Here is a 20,480-nt window from a genome sequence, read left to right on the forward strand (position 1 = left end):
TTTTAATATTTTTTTAGTTGCAGATGGACATAGTATCTTTATTTTTATATGGTGCTGAGGATTGAACCTAGTGCCTGACATGTGTGAGGCAAGTGCTCTACCACTGAACTACAGCCTCAGCCTCTATTTATTTATTTTTTTGACAGTTTTTTATTAAGTTGCTGAGGGCCTTGCTAAGTTGCTGAGACTGACCTGGAATTTGTGATCTTTCTGCCTTAGCCTTCTTAGTCCCTGGGATTACACATGTGTGCCACCACGCCCAGCTGATCCTTAGTCCTTTATATTTTTTATTTTGAGACAGGGTCTAAGTAGCTGAGGCTGGCCTCAAACTTGCAATCCTTCTGCCTTAGCTTTTAGAATTGAGATTACAGATATTTACCATTGTGCTTGGCTTCAACGTTCATCTCTTAAGAATGAAGTCAAGGAGCCAGGTTCAGTTAGTCGTTGTAATCCCAGTGGCTCAGAAGGCTGAGGTAGAAGGATTGTGAGTTCAAAACCAGACTCAGCAATTTAGCTAGGCCCTAAGCAACTCAGTGAGACCCTGTCTGTAAATAAAATAAAAAAGGGGTGTGGGTCTGTGACTGTGGCTCAGTGGTAGAGCACTTACCTCGCATGTGTGAGGCACTGGGTTTGATTCTCAGCACCACATAAAAAAAATATTGTGTCCATCTACAGCTAAAAACATTTTTTAAAAAAAGGGGTGGGGTGGGATGTGACCCAGTGGTTGAGTGCCCCTGGGTTCAATCCCCAGTACAAAAAAGAAAAAAAAGAAAGAAAAAAAGAAGTCAAGGACTGAGAGTATAACTCGGTGGTAGAGCATTTGCCTAGCATGGGCAAAGCCTGGAGTTTGATTCCCAACACTGCGACATACAGAACAACACAGAAGTCAGTTATCTGTGTAAGCACATTATTACCTATCCTAGGAAAATAATTTTTTCTTTTTTTCTTTCTTGTACTGGGGGTTGAACCCAGGGGTCTTTAACCCTTTAACCACTGAACCACATCCCAACCACACACCCCAACCTTTTTTTTTTTTTTTTAATTTAGATACAATACAGTCTTGCTGAGTTGTTTAGGGTCTTCCTAAATTACTGAAGCTAGCTTTAAACTTTCGACCCTCTGCCTCAGCCTCCTGAGCTGATGGGATTACAGAGCCAGTCTTAATTTTCTTTCTTACTATCAAAACTGCATTCTTTTTTTTTTTTTTTTTTTTTTTGCAGTACTGAGGATTGAACCCAGGGCCTTGTGCTTGTGAGGCAAGCACTCTACCAACTGAGCTACATCCCCAGCCCCCAGACTCATTCTTAATTTCTTCCAAAAATGCTTTTGGTAACTGTCTTTTTCCAAATTATGATCTGATTTTTTTAAAATTGTACATTGCATTGGTTTTATTTTTTTGATTTCTCTTCATCTAGAGTAGCACCTGCTGTTTTCTCCTATGATATTGATTTTTTTTTTTTTTTTTTTTTTTTTTTTTTTTTTTTTAGGTTTTATCAGGTCAGTTTTCTTGTAGAATGTCCATTTCCTGGATTGAATTATTCTTTTAGTCCCTGTACTTCCCTTGCTTTGGCTGTAAGGTCCTAGAGCTCGCTAAGAATCAGATCAAACATTTTTGGCAAGAATTTTTCCTAGGAGGGCTGGGGATATAGCTCAGTTGGTAGAGTGCTTGCCTCACATGTACAAGGCCCTGGGTTCAAACCCCAGCACCAAAAAAAAAAAAAAAAAAAAAAAAAGAATTCTTCCTAGGGGATGCTGTGCCACCAGGAGGCATCAGTGCCAGCTGGTACTTCTAGCAGTGATGCTAAGTTAGATCTCAGGGTTGAAGTGCTGGTAACCAGATTCTGCTATTGTAAGGATACATTTCTCCCCTTTTAGTACATTTCTTCCCTTGTAGTGATAAATTCCTTTAAACTGCTGGCACAGAGGGTTTGCACATTAAAAAACATCAGAACACTTTGGATTATAGTCAGATCACCACAATTCTGCTACTCTGCACTATATAGCATGCCTTTCTGCACTTATTTGCTTCCTTTATTCTTTCTCCTGGTTACAATGGATACTGTATCGTGCAACATTTAAAAATTACACAAAGCCTGGCACAGTGACCCACACCTGTAATTCCAGTGTTTTAGGAGGCTGAGGCAGGAGGATCACAAGTTCCAGGCTTGTCTGGATAACCTAAGGAGACAATGTCCCAAAAACTAAAAAGGGCTGGGGGGCTGGGGATGTAACTCAATGGTAGAGTTGAGTTCAATCCCCAGCACTGGGGGGACGGGGGGAGGGTAGTTACAGAAGTGCATAGTATACAAAGTAAAGTAAAAGTACCAATAATTCTAATCCATATAGAAAATTGCTGTGAACAATTTTGGCACATCATTTCAATATGTTTTTTCTTAAACATATTTGTTTAATATTATTACACATAAATGGGCTTATAACTATAATATTGTTTTACTAATTATTTTTATTAAATGTATCATGGAGGTTTCCTTGCACGTAAAGATTGATTTATTGTATTTTTTAAAATAATAGTAAAATATAAAATTTGACATTTTTACTTTTTCGATTTGATTTGATTTTGGTACTAGGGATTGAACCCAGGAGCATTTTATCACTGAGCTACATTTCCAGCCCTTTTATTAAAATTAGTTTTTGAAGCAGGGCCTTGCTAAGTTGCTGAGGCTGGCTTAAACTTGGTATCCTTCTGCCTCAGCCTCCCCACTGTGCTCAGTGATATTTTAACCATTTTTAAGTATCCAGTTCAGTGGCATTAATTACATTTGTAATGTTGTATAGCCATCACCACTATCTTTTTTTCTTTTGTGGTATCAGGCATGGAGCCCAGGGCCTCATTACACCCCCAGCCAATTATCTTCTTCTTAAATAACTGTTGACTAGGAATGTTGCTCAGTAGTAGAGAACTTGCCTAGTGTGTGTGAGACCTGGGGTTCTATCCCTAGCACTGCAAGAAAGCAGAACACAACAGCTGTATATTGACATTCCATGGTGGATAAGCCGGCATGTATTTAATCAGTGTCCTATTTATGGACAGTTGAGTTGTTCTCTTAAAAACGATGCTGTAGGGGCTGGGGCTATAGCTCAGTGGCAGAGTGCTTGCCTAGCACTTGTGAGGTACTGGGTTTGATCCTTAGCAACACATAAAAATAAGCAAATAAAATAAAGGCATACTGTCCAACTACGACTATAAATTTTTTTTTTTTTTAAAAATGCCATAGACAATGTCCTTGTTTGTCTCTTGGCTCATTTATTTGAACATTTTAATAAGATAATTTCTTGGAAGGCGGAGAGCTAGTCAAAAGGCACAAACATTTTACATTTTAATAGGTATTGCCTTATTGTGTTTTACAAATGTTGAATCTCTGTATACTCTAACCAAGAGCACCTAACCCTGGTAAATTGTTGATTTGTCTTGTTGACACGTGAGATTGGCTTGACCTGCTCTGTGTTTAACCCTTCTCTGGAAGGAAAGACTGATAGGCAAGTCAAAGCATCATTCTGTGGTTAATGTGGCACCACCTATGTGTTTGGGCATGGGAATTGTGAATAAACGCTATCCTACCCAAGTGGACCTTACAAAACTAGTGAAGACAGGCATAATCTCATGAATGATTGTCAAGAAGAGAGAAATGGGCATATATGATAGCAGCCTCTGATTGGGCTGGGGGCGTCAGGGGAGCATTCCCTCAGAATGTGAAATGTGTTTGAAGTTTGAAGAATCAACTGAAGTTACCTAAACAAAGGGCAGACTGGGAATGGGAGTGGGGAGAGAACATTCCAAGCGGAAGAAATAGCATTTGCAAAGGCCCTGTGGCAGGTCCCTTTAGAATTTATACTGGCCAAGGAAGTTCATCATGTTTGGTGCCCTGAGAAAAGCAGGTTCTGGCCAGGCGCAGTGGCGCAAGCCTATAATCCCAGCGACTTGGGAGGCTGAGGCAGGACAATCGTGAGTTCAAAGCCAATCTCAGCAAAAGTGATGTGTTAAGCACTCAGTGAGACCCTGTCTCTAAATAAAATATAAAATAAAGCTGGGAATGTGGCTCAGTGGCCAAGTGTCCCTGAGATCAATCTCTGGTCTCCCCCCCCCCCCCACACACACAAAAGCAGGTTCTGAATTATGTAGAGATCAAATAAATGAAGTCTCATTACAAGGACCCATAAGCAGAAGGAGTTTCAGAGGGATGGGAGGTTTTCCAAAGCAGTCCTCCACTTGCTGACCTGTAAAAGTAGGACAATGAAAGTTTTTAGAATGGCTTATCCAACATTAGAAAGAGGGCAAATAACTGTGGAGCAGCTGGAATATGATAGAAGGGGGTCAGGAATTGGGCTCAGTGGCACATGCCTACAATCCCAGCAACTGGGGAGGCTGAGGCAAGAGGATTGCAAGTTTGAGGCCAGCCTTGGCAGTTTAGCAAGATCCTCAGCAACTTAACAAGAGCTGTCTGAGAATAAAAAAAATAAAAATAGTGCTAGGAATGTAGCTCAGTGGTAGATGGCCCCTGGGTTTAACCCCTGATACCTATCAAACAAAACCAAACCACTGGATATAGCTGAGTTTAAAAGACCTGTGGGGTGAATTGAATCCCCAGTATCAAAATACTGTGTGTGTGTGTGTGTGTGTGTGTGTGTCTATGTGTGTGTTGGGAGGGTGATGTTCAGGAATGCCAAAGGTTCAAGTGAGTTAGACTTTTAAAGCTGTGTTTATAATCAGAAAAATAAAAAGAGGCTTGCTGCTTCTGAAAGTATCCAAAGAAAAGGAACACTATGAAGTTTATGTGTGTTTTCACTTTGGGGAAACTAAGGCTTGGGAGATTAAATAACCTGCCCAGGGTCACAGCAGGTAAGTGGTGGAGCTGGGTTGGGCAACTGAACTGTGAGTACTCCATCTACCATTGCACTGTCCTGGGAAAAAGAGACCAATGGGAGGGAAGAGGGGCTGGCTCTGAATCTTCTAGGTGGCAGAATCCTGCAGATGTGGCCCATCTCAGAAGGAGGTAGACATGAGCTTGTTTTCTCAGTTCACTGAGTACCAGGTATATGACTTCTGACTTAACTCAGTGATCTTAATTTCCATATCTGTAAGTTAGGAATAGCAGTTAGCTTACACTGTTGAAATGGAAAATTCCAATAGTCACAGAGCAGATGCTTAATAAGTAACTGTTTTTATTCCAAGAGTGGAAGTATAGCATCCAGTCTTTTGTATACATATAAGAGATATGTGGTCCATGAATGAATGACACATGGTGTACTTGTCCTTCAAGCCCCTCTACTGGGTAAGCATATTAATATGCGTGAGCTCTCCCCAGCACTTTAAACCTGTTCCACGATTGCTCTGAAGCCTGGAGCAAGGCTGAGATTTCACCTTGTACAGGATTGAAAAGCTGGGGCCCAGAAGAATTAATTGCCTGAAGTTTCACAGCTTAGTTAACATCTTTTGATTTTTTCTCTGGGATTAATAGATTAGTCAGTGAGTATTGATTCTGTAGGACATTTGACAAAATCAGTCACGCTGTCCCTAACAAAAGAGAGAATCAAGGACAGATCAGTGAGTGGCTCAGTTAAGTGGCTATTGCAGTGCTTTGAACACCTGGGCCCAAGAAGTGTTGATACTGCATCAGCATGGGCCTAACGTGCAAACTAACGTCTGCACTGGAAAGCCTGGCTCAGGATGGGTCACATTTGTGATGAGACTTGGACAAACAACCTGGGCATCTTGCTTACTGTGTGTGGTTGATACTGAGAGGACAGGGGGTGACTGCCAGGACTAATGGAGACCGCAGGGACTGATGAAGATATTAAATCAAGATTAGGGTCAGGTTCTACATCCAGGATCAGAAAACCAAGTCCATAGTACAGCATGGCTCAGGAGCAGTTGATGAAGATGGCAGTGGAGGTATCAGGGTTTTGGAGGTCAATGTGAGTGTAGCTGTGCAGTGAGCTATTCTAAGAAGGCTGATCAGAGCAGCAGAGAACCTGCAGCATGGAGTGGGATCAGGCTGTTGCAGAATTTGGAAATGTGCCATATAAAGAGATAGTCAGAAAACCTAGGGCTGCCCTTGGCCCAGAGAGGAGATTTAGGACTGGGCATGGTGACATAAGCTTGTGATCCCAGCAGCTCGGGAGACTGAGACAGAAGGACCACAAGTTCAAAGCCAGCTTCAGCAATTTTATGAGGCCATAAGCAACTTAGCAAGACCCTGTCTCAAAATAAAAAATAAAAAGGGAGGGGGATGTTCCTCACTGCTTAAGTTCCTTGATGTTCCTCACTGGTTAAGTTCCACTGAGTTCAATCCTTGGTACCATGAAAAAAAAGGGGGTGGGGAGAAAAACTGTCTCCAGATATCTAGAGGACCCCACCCCTGGAGAAAGTCATTGACTGGGTGGGATCAGATTATAAATTTTTAATGGACTCCAGGGGTTCTGATGCATCTGAAGTGATGGAGCCATTGTCCTGAGGAGGACACAGTGGTTGTCCCCTGAGGGCAGAGCTGAGCTGAAGAGCAGGCTGTGCAAGGAAGCAGAGTGGCTGAATGTGAAGGAGAATGCTTTGAAGTCTTTCAGATGGACTTTGGTGGTGGTGTGGAGTGAACTCCTGGCACAGGGTTGTCCAGACTGAAGAACAGATAAGCACTTTTACCAAAAAAAATGACGTAGCAAACATTCAACTTGTTCAGGCTTCCTAAAAACTCTTTTCATCCTTATTAATGTGTAAGGCTGAGTCCCATGTAATTTTGATTAAAATTAATTAAACTTAAATAACATTAATAATCCTTTTCTCAGTATCACTTGCCACATTTCATGTATGGCTGTGGCTGCCATGTCAGCCTGCACAAATCTCAGGTTGGACAGTGCTAGCTGCTATGAATGCATTTTTTCACAGGGTGGGAGAGCATAGCGACATCATAGTTGAGGATTAATGTGTAGATGATTCCCTTTGTCTTTAACACTGTGAAGTTTAACTCCATTTGGGGAGAGGTTAGGGAGTTAAGTAGTGTGCTTGAGTTAACAGATGGTCAAGCTGAGTTCTGTCCCGCTTGCTCTGGGGTGGCCATGGTCACTCATCCTCTATACAAGCCTCTGTTTCTTCCCTGGGAAAATGGAATCATCACAGGAGCAACTACATGGGGTGACTCTGAAGATTAGATAATGTAATATGTGCCAGGTGCTTAGCACAGTGTTATGTCATACATTATAAGCACTCAATAAATGTTCAATCTTCACCCATAAGATGTTTCTGTATCCAGCATCTTTTTTTGTGGTGTTGAACCTTAGGTCCCATGCATGCTAGGCAAGCATTCTACCACTAAGCTACAATCCCAGCATATTATTTTATCTTTATATCCAATCGGCATTAACTTTTTTCTTGTGGTGCTGGGGATTGAACCAAGGGGTCCTTTACTACTGAGCTATATGCCTACCTCTTTTTGTTTTGAGACAGGCTTACACTAAATTGCTGAGGGTCTCCCTAAGTTGCTGAGACTGGCCTTGAATTTGTGATCCTCCTCTCAGCCTCCCCAGTTGCTGGGATTATAGTTGTATACCACCATGCCCAGCTCGATTTCTTTTTATTTATTTTTTATTGATTCATTTTGGTTGAATATAATGATGGAATCTATTGTTGCATAGTATTACATGCACACAATATAACAATATAGTTTGACCAATATCACTCCCTGGCACTTTCCTTTCCCTCCCTACTACCATCCTTGCTTGGTCCCTTTCCTCTACTGATTTCTTTGATTTTTAGGAGATCCACCCCCACCTTTCTTTTCCTTGTTCCTCTCTAGCCTCTGCACATGAGAGAAAACATATGACCCTTGACCTTGCTAAGTTTGACTTATTTTGCATAATGTGATGGTCTCTAGTTTTGTACATTTTCCTTCAAATGACATAATTTAATTTTTATTTATGACTGAATAAAATGCCACTTTTTTTTTATCCATTCATCCATTGACGGGCATCTAGGCTGGTTCCATAGTTTGGCTATTATGAATTGCATTGCTATAAACATGGATAAAACATGATTTTAATTCTTCAGAATAAATACTGAGGAGTCATGTAGCTAGGTCATGTGGTTCTGTGTCTAGTCTTTTGAGGAGTCTCCATACTGCCAACCAACATTATTTCTTAAGCCTATTTTTTGAGATTGATATGTAGTCCATACTGGTCTTTGCTGTTGGGAACTGGGATTACCTTTTCCTAGTACTGTAATTAGGATTACAATTTATGGTTTTACCTACCAGGCTAGACACTAGATATTGTTGCATTCCTTTTTGTTTCTAAGGAGACAGGGCAGTTAATTTGCAAAAATTGATCGCTCTATATACAGACATTGAAAGCTGTCTGAATTAAATTAATAAATGTAAAGATCAAGTTGCAGAACAGCTTGTAGCGTCTTGTTTGCATGCAGAACATGGAGGGGGCTGTGTGTGTGCTCTTTGGTGCACAGGGGTAATAAGAATAGAAACTGTACTCAGAGCTTTATGTAATCTCTCCTGATCACAGTTGTGAGGAAGTGAGTGCTTAGGTTAAATTGTCCAAGACCAGTCAGGCAGTGAGTATCATCTCTGGTCTGAGCCAGTGCCCTCCCCTTGCGGTAGGCACTGGGTGTTGCAGGGGTGGTGATAGCTGCTGTTGTGCATTGCCTCTCCCTGTGCTTGGCAGTGTTGAAGGTCCTCAATGTGTCCTTGATGTGCCTTTAACCCTTACCCTGTGAGGCAGACAGCAGGGCTCTGCAGGTGGATCCAAGCTCTGCACTAGGAGGTCACTCCTGTGACTGTTGAGTGGGGCTGGATGATGGGTGGTTGGGGTACAGTTTCATAGTGTGGCCTGTTCTCATCACAGCGTGACTTGCACAGGAGTAGCAACTGTGGACCTGTGCTGGGTTTTGATCTTGAGGTTGGCAGGTTTGTATTTAAATATCCAGGAATGTAAAGAAGAAAGCCTAGGGCAGCAGCTTCTGCTTTGCTTCTTCCCTTCCCCAATGCGTAATCCCACACTGGGAACAATGACCCCCGGAAGGGAAGTCATTCTCCTTTCCCATTTTCATTCCTTTGGATTCATTTATTCTTCCCTGCTTACAGGTTGTTGCTCAATTTAAAATCAACTAGCACACACCTCATCCTAATGATCATTTCCCTACTACTGCATGGCACACAGGCAGAAGCTGTTCTTTTTATGACCTAGTCACAGAAGCTACGCAGCATCACTGTCACATTGTATTCCTCAGAAGTCAATTAGGAAGTTGGGCATGGCACACACCTTAACCCCAGCAATTCCAGCTGAGGCAGGAGGATTACAGGTTCCAGGTCAATCTGAGCAACTTGGTGAGGCCCTATCTCAAAATGAAAAAATAACTAACTAAATAAAAAGGCTGAAAAATCAAAGGGTTGGGATGTAGCTCAGTGGTAGAGCACCCCTGGGATCAAACCCCAGCCCAACAACAACAAAAAAAGACGTCAGTGAGGAAATTGCTGACATTCTGGAGTAGGACATTAGGCACCAGCTTTTGAAGGAATGCAGAAATGTTCAGGCTCACACAGGGCTTTCCTCATTCATTCTTTCATCAAGTCAGCAAGTATAATGTGGTCTTGCTAGGTGGTAGTCCAGATTGAGATGAATTATTAAGACAAACTTGATCACCACCCTCAGGGAACTCAAGGTGTGGGTAGAATGGCCACTGTGGTTTGGACAGTGCATCACATTTGAGTGATAGCTCCATATGTGGTCCCCTTGAACCTCCCTGCGTGGTCACTAGAGCTGGTTGTATCCTGTTCCCTGGAACTCAGACCATGGAGGATCTTCTTCTTTTGATCCAGTTTACATGGTAGAGCCTGGCTTTGATTCCAGCCATTCTGCTACAGATGTTTACTCTTTGTGTTTCTGCAGAGGAGACTGCTCTATCACTCTTCTTCAGGTGAGGAAACCAAGCTATACTCACGGAAAAAAAAAATTTTTTTCTTTTCTTTTCTTTTTTTTTTTTTTTGTGTGCTAGAATTAATTAAATCCAGGAGTGCTTTGCCATTGAGTTACATTTCCGGTTCTTTTCATTTTGAAACAAGGTCTCACTAAGTAGCTGAGGCTTTCCTTGAACTTGGTATCCTCCTGCTTCAGCCTTCCACGTCCCTGGGATTACAGGCGAGCACCATCTCACCTGGCTACAAAGCAGCTCTTGACACTTTAATTCCCCATTGTTTTCATCACTTTAAGCTGTCCCTCACAGATGGACTCTTTTGAAAACTCTATTGATGATTGCTGTCATTTTTCTCTTCCAGAAAGCCCTGGGTGTGCGGCAATACCATGTGGCCTCGGTCCTGTGCCAGCGGGCCAAGGTGGCCATGAGCCACTTTGAGCCCAATGAGTACATTCGCTATGACCTGCTAGAGAAGAACATTAACATTGTTCGCAAACGGTAAGTCTGCAGGTAGGAGCTCATGGTAACAGCTGAAGGGTGCTGTTTTAGGCAGTTTAAGAAGATTGGTGAATGATGATTAGTGGCAGGATCAAGTATTTGAGTTGTGAAGGTCCCTATAGAGGAGAGGCATTCCGAAATGTTGGTGGAACTTCTGCCCTCTCTGCCAAGGAAGAACCCATGTTCTCCAGAAGTCTGGCAATCTGGGCTATTAGGGAGACTCAGGTCTGCTTTGGTGCTGTGGCCCAATTCTCCCAGATGTTGAGGGCAGGCTCCTGAGCCTGGGCCACACATCTGGGAGCCATCAGGCTAGAGGTTTGCCTGTATTTCCTCTTTGGTGCAGAGGCCCAGAGGAGAGTTCCAGCTTGAGACCCAGAAGAAAACTCAGATGGGATCCTGTGCCTGCCTTTTTTCTGGGCCTCTGTTCCTCATTTGCCTACTGTCCTATGTGCCAGGTCCTGGGCTAGATGCTACCAGCAGATTGGTGAATAAGGTACCCCAGGAGAAGGAGTGGGAGCTGACAAGTGCACACCAACCACACTGCCTTTGGAGATTGACCAGCGCCAAACAGGGCTGTGCCCCTGACTGCCTGGTGGTCTCTCCACGGTAACCAGGAAGAGGACAGACCTGAGTGTACTTACTGTACAACTGAGGAGAAGACTCAGGTGGAGTTACAACTCACCCAAGGCTAAACAAAGTCTCAGCCCCCACTCTTTACCAGCTGAGCCAGAACCTGCCATTAACAAGATCCCTGGGGAACTTTGTGACATTAAAATATGAGAAGTGCTGGCCATTTTCCCAGCAGACTTTACGGTGCTGGGGATTGAACCCAGGACCTCGCAAGCATTCTACCAACTGAGCTACATCCCCAGCCTCCCAGCAGATTTTAAAATGAAGTTAGGACCAAGAACCACTGTCCCCATCAACACAGGACCTTGAACCAGTACTTTTCTCCAGAAAACAATATTTTATTTATTTGTGGAGCTCTCAGGCCACAGCTCAGTAGGAAAATGATGGATTTTCCTTTCATCTGCAAAGCACTTCCGTCTTGCTCTTCTCCATGAATGGAAGGAGAGCTAGCAAGAAAATGTGCTTTGAGATCACTTGACCACAGAGTATTATTCAACAATTAGTTTTTGCCTTAAACAATTAGCAATAACAATGCCCTTTAAGAAAAAAGGTGCTTGTGTGTGTGTATATATATACATATATATATATGTATATATATGAAATTTATATTTATATATACACACGTGTATATGTATCCTTTTAAAACAATTTTTAGTTGTTGATGAATCTTTATTTATTTATTTATTTATTTATTTTGCTGTACTGGGGATTTGAACCAAGTGGTACTCTACCAGTGAGCCCTTTGGTTTATTTTTTTTCTTTTTTCTATTTTTTTTTTTGCGGTGCTGGAAATCCAACCCAGGGCCTCTGCATGCCAGGCAAGTACTCTGCTGCAGAGCCACATTCCCAGTCCCCTTTTGTTCATTTTTTATCTTGAGACGGAATCTTGGTTAAGCTGCCCAGGCTGTCCTCAAACTTGTGATTCTCCCACTTTAGTTTCTTAATTAGCAGGGATTACATCACACCTGGCTTTAGGTGTAAATTTCATCAGTAAAATTAACCAAAAGTATTTTTTTCCTTTGCTTATTTATTTATTTTTTTGTACCAGGGATTGTACTTAGGGCACTCAACCACTGAGCCACATCCCCAGCCCTATTCTGTATTTTATTGTATTTTGAGACAGGGTCTCACTGAGTTGCTTAGGGTCTCACTTTTACTGAAGCTGGCCTTTTCAGCTCTTGATCCTCCTGCCTCAGCCTCCCAAGCTGCTGGGATTACAGGCATGCACCACTGCACCCAGCCTGTTGCTTATTTTTTCCCCAACCTTACATTCACCAGAAAAATCCAGTAACTTTCAGCATTATTCAGATGAGTACTGATAAGGGTTGTTCTGTTTTTACCATTACCACAGAACTGTGGGAGTCGTTGATTTTATTCCCTGGGCAACATTTGGCAATGTCTAGAGACATTTTTGTTTGTCTTAACTTGGGGCCAGGTGGAAGTTTACTGCTACCTAGTGGATTAAAGTCAGCAATACCAATAAACATCTTATAGTGCACAGGAAAGGCCTACAACAGTGTCACCTGGCCCAAAGTGTCAGTAGTGCCAGGCTTGAGAAATGGTGACACAGAGAAAGGTAGAGGTGATGTTATTATAAAAAGATTTCAATTCTAAACAACTTTTTAGACATCTAGGGGCCTCACCCTGAGACTTCCACCACCCTGTATCTGTGACGTTAGAGATCTGGTTCTTTTCTTGGGAACTGGGTCTGTCACTAAGAGCAGCAGAGGGACAGAGGGGGACATAGAGGAACCACCATTTTGTTCACCTCTGGACTGTGATAATGGGCTGTCTTTAGACTTTATCATTGTCAAGGTGTTTTTTTTTTTTTTTTTTTTTTTTTTTTTTGGTGGTACTGGGGATCATACCCAGGGCACTTGACATGGAACTACATCCCAAATCCTTTTCATTTTTTATTTTGAGACAGAATCTCAAGTCTCTGAGGGACTTGCTGAATTGCCAAGGCAGCTGCACAAGGAACTTGAGATCCTCCTGCCTCAGTCTCTGAGTCGCTGGGAGAACATGTACCACTAAGTCCTGTTGTCATACCACATCAGGTGTTTGCTTTCAAGGTGTTGGATTTGTAAGCCCATGTGCTGTTTTTCCTCTCCCTGGGCCCAGAAGAGGGGTCCGTGCAGTGCAGCTTTGCCGCACCCAACCTTGGAGATAATTGCAGATGGGCTGCTGTACAACAGAGTTTTTTTATGCAAGGTTCCTGATGGCAGAACCCAGATTCTCAGCATCTTTGGTGGATCTGTGGTTGCTGCAGAACCAGCACCTTTGGGAATTCTTAATTTCAAGGGTTTAGGGTACTATGGGAGTGTGGAGCTGGGAACCAGGCTGTTAAAAGAAAGAGTCTCTGCTCCCAGCAGAGTCTTATTAGCAGTGCTGTTATTGATGACTGAACACTTGTGTGAGAGGCCTGCTCTGTTTCCAAGCATTGAGTCTCAGTGGAAGTTAACGTGAAGAGCGTAGACAGTAGCACCACTTTCTGAGTTCTCTTGTTTAAATTTGCACTCACAGTTTTGTGACCCAACAGCAAGTCACTTAACTTCTCTGTCCCTCAGTTTCCCCATCTGTGTTATGGACCAGGGATGTAGCTCAGTGGTAGAGTGCTTTCCTAGCATGCATGATGCTCTGGGTTTAATTCCCAGTACTGCAAAAACAAAGCAAAATGCTAGACCTCATCTGTGCCATGAGGATAAAATTAGTTATACACAAGAAAATGTCTGGAGTCCCGTGCAAAGGCATATGCCTGTAATTCCATTGGATGGAGAGGTTAAGGCAGGAGGATCACAAATTTGAGGCCAGCCTCAGCAACTTAGTCAGACCCTCAACAGTTCAATGAGACCCTGTCTCAAAATTAAAAATGAAAAGATCTGGGGGTGTAGTTCAGTGATCAAGCACCCCTGGGTTAATCTCTAATATAAAAGAAAAAAAAATGATTAGGAAATGCAGAACCAAAAGTAAGTGCTCTGATAACATTAATCTATAGTGACAGAAAGCAGATCAGTGGTGGCCTGGGAATGGGATGGGAGGGATTATTATCAAAAGTCAAGAGGAAACCTTTAATAACCAATTAGAACAAATAAAATAAAATACAAAGATATAGGGGCTGGGATTTTGGCTCAGTGGTAGAGTGCTTGCTTAGCATGTGTGAGGCCCTGGGTTCAATCCTTAGTACCACATAAAAATGAAATAAAGGTATCCTGTCTTCCTATAATTAAAAAAATGTGTGTATTTAAAAATATATAAAAATATTTTTTTAAAAGGAGAAAACAGAGGGATGTGGAGATGTTCAGTGACTTGATTGTGGTAATAGTTTGACAGGTATAAACTGTCAAAACTTAATCAAATTGAATACTTTCAAAAACTAAGTATTGTATTCAAAAACTAAGTATTGTATTTATTCTTTTGCAGGGCTGGGGATTAAACATGCTAGTCAAGTGCTTTATCACTGAGCCATGACACTAGTCCCAAATGGTTTAATTATTTAAAAAAAATTTTTTTGTAGTTATAGATGGACAGAATGCCTTTATTTTATTTGTTTATTTTATGTGGTGCTAAGGATCAAACCCAGTGCCTCACATGTGCTAGGCAAGCGCTCTGTCACTGAGCTCCAGCTCCAGCCCTACCCCCTCCTTTTTTTTTTTTTTAGCTGTTCTGGGGATTGAATTCAGGACCTTGTACATGATAGGTAAGGTGCTCTACCTCTGAGCTGTATCCCCAGCCCTTTTTATTTTAAGACAGAATCTTGCTAAATTGCCCAGATGGTCTTGAACTTGGAATCCTCCTGCTTCACCTCCAAGTGGCTGGGATTACAGGTGTGTGCCGTCACACCCAGCTTCAAATTGTATACTGTGAATGTCTAGAGTTCATTGTACGTCAACTATTGCTCAATAAAACTGTTTAAAAATAAAGGAAGTGCTGTGCTAAGTGTTGTTCTGTCCTTCCAGTCAGGCCCTGCACTTTGAGCAGGCTGGCTGGACTGCTGGAGGAGGACATGATTCATTCAGTTCCACAGTAGGTTAGTAACATCGTCACCCCTAAACCTGGAGCTTCTGACTTCCATTTGGACACTTTTTCCTCTTGGCCTCAAGCAGTAGCGTGGCCTGTGACTGTGGGTAGAATTCAGCTCTTCCTGGGAAGTCTCAAGTTTGGCCTAAGCTTCCAGAATGGTGGGAGGCAGAGTGTGAACCCACTGGGGTGGCTGCTTTGTTGTGTGGCAGCAGCAGAGCATTCTCAGGGAGCTTGCGGGTGAGCGGTGGAGCACTGACCCGTACAGACCTGGGTCAAGTGGGGTGGGAGGCTTGTAAGGAGGAGGCAGTTGAGTCCTTATAGATGATGCACCCCCACAAGGGCTGGGCTTGGACTGCCATTTTGGTTCTAATGAGGAAGGGAGGGTGGAACTGCCAGGGAAATGGGACCAGGAAGAAAGGACCAACTAGAGGCTAGAGTCGTGACTGGGTTTCTGTGCTTAGAAGCTGAGGGCCACGAGCCACGCCTCTCAGTGGGTTGAGAGTGAGCACAGCTTATTGGGGGAACTTTAGCATATTAGGGAGCCAGGAATCCAGCATATGAAGTGGAACCTGGTAGGTGGCAGTCATGGCAGATTCCCTGAATGATGCTGGCATGGTGTCATGTTGGGGCTGAGGGCATGGGAGAGGGCAGGGAGAAATAGGGGACCCAAGGTGAGACTTAGGCTGTGAGCTTGAGCTCTTAACATCGCTCCTGGGCTGGGGAGATAGCTCAGCTGGTAGAGTGCTTGCATCGCAAGCACAAGGCTTTGAGTTCGATCCCCAGTACTGCAAAAAAAAAAAGAAAAAAAGAAAAAAAGAAACATCTCTCCTGAGTGTTTCTTTTTGGTTGTTTTATTAAATAACAAGAATATCATGAGCATTAAGTGATGATATGTGTTCTTGATAAATACTTATTGATAATAGTGATTAATATGGTAGAAAAACAAATGTCCATTGAAAACTGTCTACCCTGTCCTATGATGTCACTCACTTATCCATCAAGCAGTTTGGAGCACATAGTGAGTGGCAGGCACTGGGCCATGTGCTGGAGAAGCTGTAGGGAACAGGACCAATTTGTCCCAGTGGAGTGGAGCTCAAGGTCCTGGGCACGGCTCCCCTCTGCCTGCCCTCTGTCAGGTTGCCACTGGCACTGAAAAGGAGAGATTGGATGGGCAAGGGGTTGTCCAGCTGCTACCTACCACCCTTTTCCTTCTCCCCAGGTTGAACCGGCCCTTGACCCTCTCAGAGAAGATTGTGTATGGACACCTGGATGACCCAGCCAACCAGGAGATTGAGCGGGGCAAGACGTACCTGCGGTTACGACCTGACCGCGTGGCTATGCAGGATGCCACAGCCCAGATGGCCATGCTGCAGTTCATCAGCAGTGGGCTGCCCAAGGTGGCCGTGCCGTCCACCATCCACTGTGACCATCTGATCGAGGCCCAGCTTGGGGGTGAGAAAGACCTGCGCCGGGCCAAGGTGAGTCCAAAGTAGCATGGGGGGCAGGTGGGGCTTGTAACATGGAGTGAGAGGTAGAGTCCTCATCCTGGGGCCAGTGGGGGAACTGCATCCAAGTTCTGTGTTGTTTTTTTCCACATGATCTACCACTTTTTAACATTTTTTATTATTTATTAACTTTACCACTGAGCTACATCCTCAGCCCTTTTTTTTTGAGACAAGTTCTCATTAGGTCTCTGAGACTGGTTTTGAACTTGCAGTCCTCCTGTCTTATCCTCTCACATAGCTGGGATGATAGGCATGCACCACCATGCTCACCTTTTTTTTGGTTTGTTTTTTGAGACAGAGCTAAGTTGCACAAGCTGACTTGAATTTGCTATCCTCCTGCCTCAACCTCCCAAGTAGGTGGAGTCCTAGTTGCATGCCACTGTGCCCTTCTAACCTCCAAGTTCTAATGAACTCTTTGGCTTAGTCTGGTTTTGCTTTTCTATTTTTCTTCCAGTCTGGGCATAGTTGACAAGCTTTGTACCATTTATACCCCTACTGTTAGGGTTTAGTCTGTTTTTAAACTTTTTTGTTTTCATTTCCTAATACTAGAAATGCCATTTGGTCATTGCAAGTATGTTAGAAAATACAGAGAAAGCCTAGGGAAGAGGAAAATCATCCTTGACCTTACTACACTAGTGCCCTTTTGCTATTGGATTAGGAAAGTGCTGCAGACTCCTCTTGATGGCGCATACTGGTGTGTGGGGCTAAGGGCAGGGCAGTCACATTTCCCTTTGTGTTAAAGCAGTGGGGGGCTCATCTTGTCCACATCACATGTGTGCTTTCTGCCCCCTCCGGCCCTCTGAAGACCTGTCAGGGAGGTAGGCAGTGGTCACAGTTTGGAATGGCACTATGTAGTTGGGTCCTATAACCACACGAGGCCGTGCCTAGGCTAAGCCTGATCCTGACTCCCACTTCAGTGCAGTCTCATGCAATTAACCTCCTTGGGCCCTTTCTTCTTCTTTTGAACTTTGCCCAGTTGGACAGAAGTCACCTTGTGCCAAGCTGAAGAGATTCTCTGAACTGCCCACCTTGTGAATCCTACCCTGCTCCTTCTCTGAGGAACCTCTGGTGCCTGTGTGTGCACTGCTCTTGGCGGCACTGGGCCTCCTGCTGCTAGCTCTGGCCTTCCCACTCTGCTGCCTACAGTGGGAGCGGCACCCCTCAGGGAGGCCGTTGGCAGGAGCTGAATGCTGGCAGGACTCCAGCCCGCCTGCATAGAGTGGGACATGTGATTGCAAGTGCTCTGGCTTCCGGGGTCCGCTCGGCTCAGAGCCTCTCAGACCCGTGGGAAGCACTAGGGCAGCCTTCCCATTTGGTTCATTCCTCCTCACCCTTGTCCACCTATTTGTGTCCTTGTTCACAGTGCCTCTTTCCACTCAGCAGAAGAGGTGATCAGATTCCATGACTCTTTGCAGGATAGGAGCTGCTTAAGGGCAGGGGCCGGGGACCTCTTCAGCCTTGGGGACAACTGTCCACAGCAGTGCCCTAGTCTGTGGGGATGTTCCTCCCCTTGCTTTACCAGTTTAGAATCTACCAGAGTGATGGGATGTCAGAGCTCATTTCCTTGTTTATTCAACAAATGTTAATTGAGCAGTCATTATACATCAGATGCTTACGCTAGGTGCTGGGGTTTGGTGTGAACATGACAGAAAGGTCCAGCCTACATGATCTTGGGTCAGTAGGGACCAGAGCACTGAACAGTCACAGAAATCGTAATTACATACTTGGATATGTGTTTGGCTCTGAGAGCATTAAAAAGAAACCCTATTTGCTAGGCGAGGTTGTGCATGCCTATAATCCCAGGAGCTTGGAAGGCTGAGGCAGTTGGATCTCAGGTTTGAAGTCAGCTTCAGCAACTTAGTGAGGCTCTAAGCAACTTAGTGAGAGAGACCCTGTTTCCAAAAATAAAAAGGACTGGGGACGTGGCTCAGTGGTTATATGCCCCTGGGTTCAGTCCCCAGTACCAGCTAGGTGCTCTCAGATGGAGTCTCAGGCCCTCCTCCTCAGAAGGGGCAGCTTTATGTTAGGTTGTTGCTCTCAGGCTCTGTGCTTGGATGGTCCTGTTTTCAAGCCCTGGTTCCTGTTTAACTCTATGGTCTTCTGCAAGTTATTTCACCTGTAAAGTGGACTTGGTGACAGTCTCTCCCTCCTTCCCAGGTGGGTAGTGAGGATGTTTAGCGTATGCCATTTCTGTAGGAGGCATTCAGTAAATGTCAACTAGGACTACAGATGAGGGGTCCAAGACTCACATGACGGAGCAACATCCATATGAGCCACAGTGGGGCTGGGAGGTCTTTGTGATCCCAGCCCTCCCTGTGTTAATCCTCCCTGCACCTTCAGTACCCTGTCCCATGTGGTATGCTCCTTCACTGTTGGCCTTGACTGGGTACTTGAGTGCTAGAAGGACTTGTGGCAATTACTTAGTTAATTCCTTTTACAAATGAGGAAACTGAGACCCAGGCAGGCAGGGACTTACGCCAGACCCACAACCCTGGCCAGGTGTCATAGAACCGAAGCTGTCTCTGCTCCCTTGCCTTTTCGCTGTGCCTGCCAGCTAAGACTTTGGGACAACAGCCAAACCTTCTGGGATTATTTTTAGAAGGTCTCCAAGAAAGGGTCTATCTTCACAGTACGAGCTTTTCAGTGCCATTGGGGAGGGGTAGAGTGAGGAGGTCATGGCAGTAGTCACCCCAGATGCAAAAACTGTTACTAATGCTCTGGTTATTGATTTGTTTTCATAGGACATAAACCAGGAAGTGTATAATTTCCTGGCAACTGCCGGTGCCAAGTATGGTGTGGGCTTCTGGAGGCCTGGATCTGGAATCATTCACCAGGTAAAGTAGTACCCAGCTTGTCTCTGCAAGAGGTCCAAACTCAGGCTGCACAGAAGTAACCAGAGAATAACTTCCTGGCCTGCAAGGGAGCAGGAGGATGTCTCAATCAGCTCTCAGTCTCTTCCTCCTATTTGTAAATTAATTTTTATGTCAACTCACACATTCTCCATGTGAAATAGTCCCTCCTAATCTCCCAGATAACACACACACACACAAACACACATAAATTTTTTTATTTATTTTTTTTTGTACTGGGAATTAAACTCAGGGGCACTCAACCACTGAGCCACATTCCTAGCCCTCTTTTGTATTTTATTTAGAGAAAGGGTCTCACTGAGTTGCTTAGCATCTTGCTGTTACTGAGAATGGCTTTTAACTCAAGATCCTCCTGCCTCAGTCTCCCGAGCTGCTGGGATCACAGGTGTGGGCCACTGTGCCCGGCTTCACTTGTATTTTTTGGTGGTGGTGCAACCAGAACTAGGGATTGAACTCCTGACCTTGAGCATATTAGGCAAGTGTTCTACCATTCACTGAGCTACATCCCTACCCCGATGACCCATATTTTAAAGTTCAACCTATTTCCTTCTACACCTTCTTCTATGTGTATACTCAAGCATCTATATTCCTGTATACCATGATGTAGAAGGTCCCATTATGACTATTTTTGCATTGCTGGTGATCAAACCTAGGGTCTACTCTTGGGCAACATCCCCACCTCCAATGTGTCACTTTCTTTGTTGTTTTTCTACAAGTGTTCAGCTTAGTGCTTTGAAGATACTAACTCATTCAGTGCTCACCGTGACCCTATGAAGTAGGGGACATTCCTGTCCATACCTTGCAATGTACTTGCCCAGGGAAACCTTTCCGGCTAATGATTGGAACCTGTATTTGCAGCAGGTGATCTGGCCCACAGTAAGGGCTCTGCACCACCATGCTGCTCTGCTGCCTCTGTTACCCAGGAGACCTTCCCACCCTGCAGAGAGCTACTCTGATTCCATTTGGCCCCTTCATGGGATTTTGTACAACAGAGGTATCATAGGCCATGGACCATCTTAGCAAGGG

At 44.1% G+C, this 20,480-nt stretch overlaps 1 protein-coding gene across 1 annotated transcript in view; it reads left to right on the plus strand.

Moving 5' to 3' along the window:
* The window catches only part of ACO2 (aconitase 2), a 43,701-nt gene that overhangs the window by 10,129 nt on the left and 13,092 nt on the right, over window positions 1-20,480 (plus strand). Inside the window, exons 2-4 of the mRNA XM_079141196.1 lie at window positions 10,293-10,429; window positions 16,299-16,557; window positions 19,326-19,418. Coding sequence (XP_078997322.1) covers window positions 10,293-10,429; window positions 16,299-16,557; window positions 19,326-19,418 — 489 coding nt within the window. The remainder of the gene's footprint in view (window positions 1-10,292; window positions 10,430-16,298; window positions 16,558-19,325; window positions 19,419-20,480) is intronic.

The sequence above is a fragment of the Sciurus vulgaris genome (assembly GCF_902686455.1).
Source record: "Sciurus vulgaris genome assembly, chromosome: 5".
NCBI classification, from domain to species: Eukaryota; Metazoa; Chordata; class Mammalia; order Rodentia; family Sciuridae; genus Sciurus; species Sciurus vulgaris.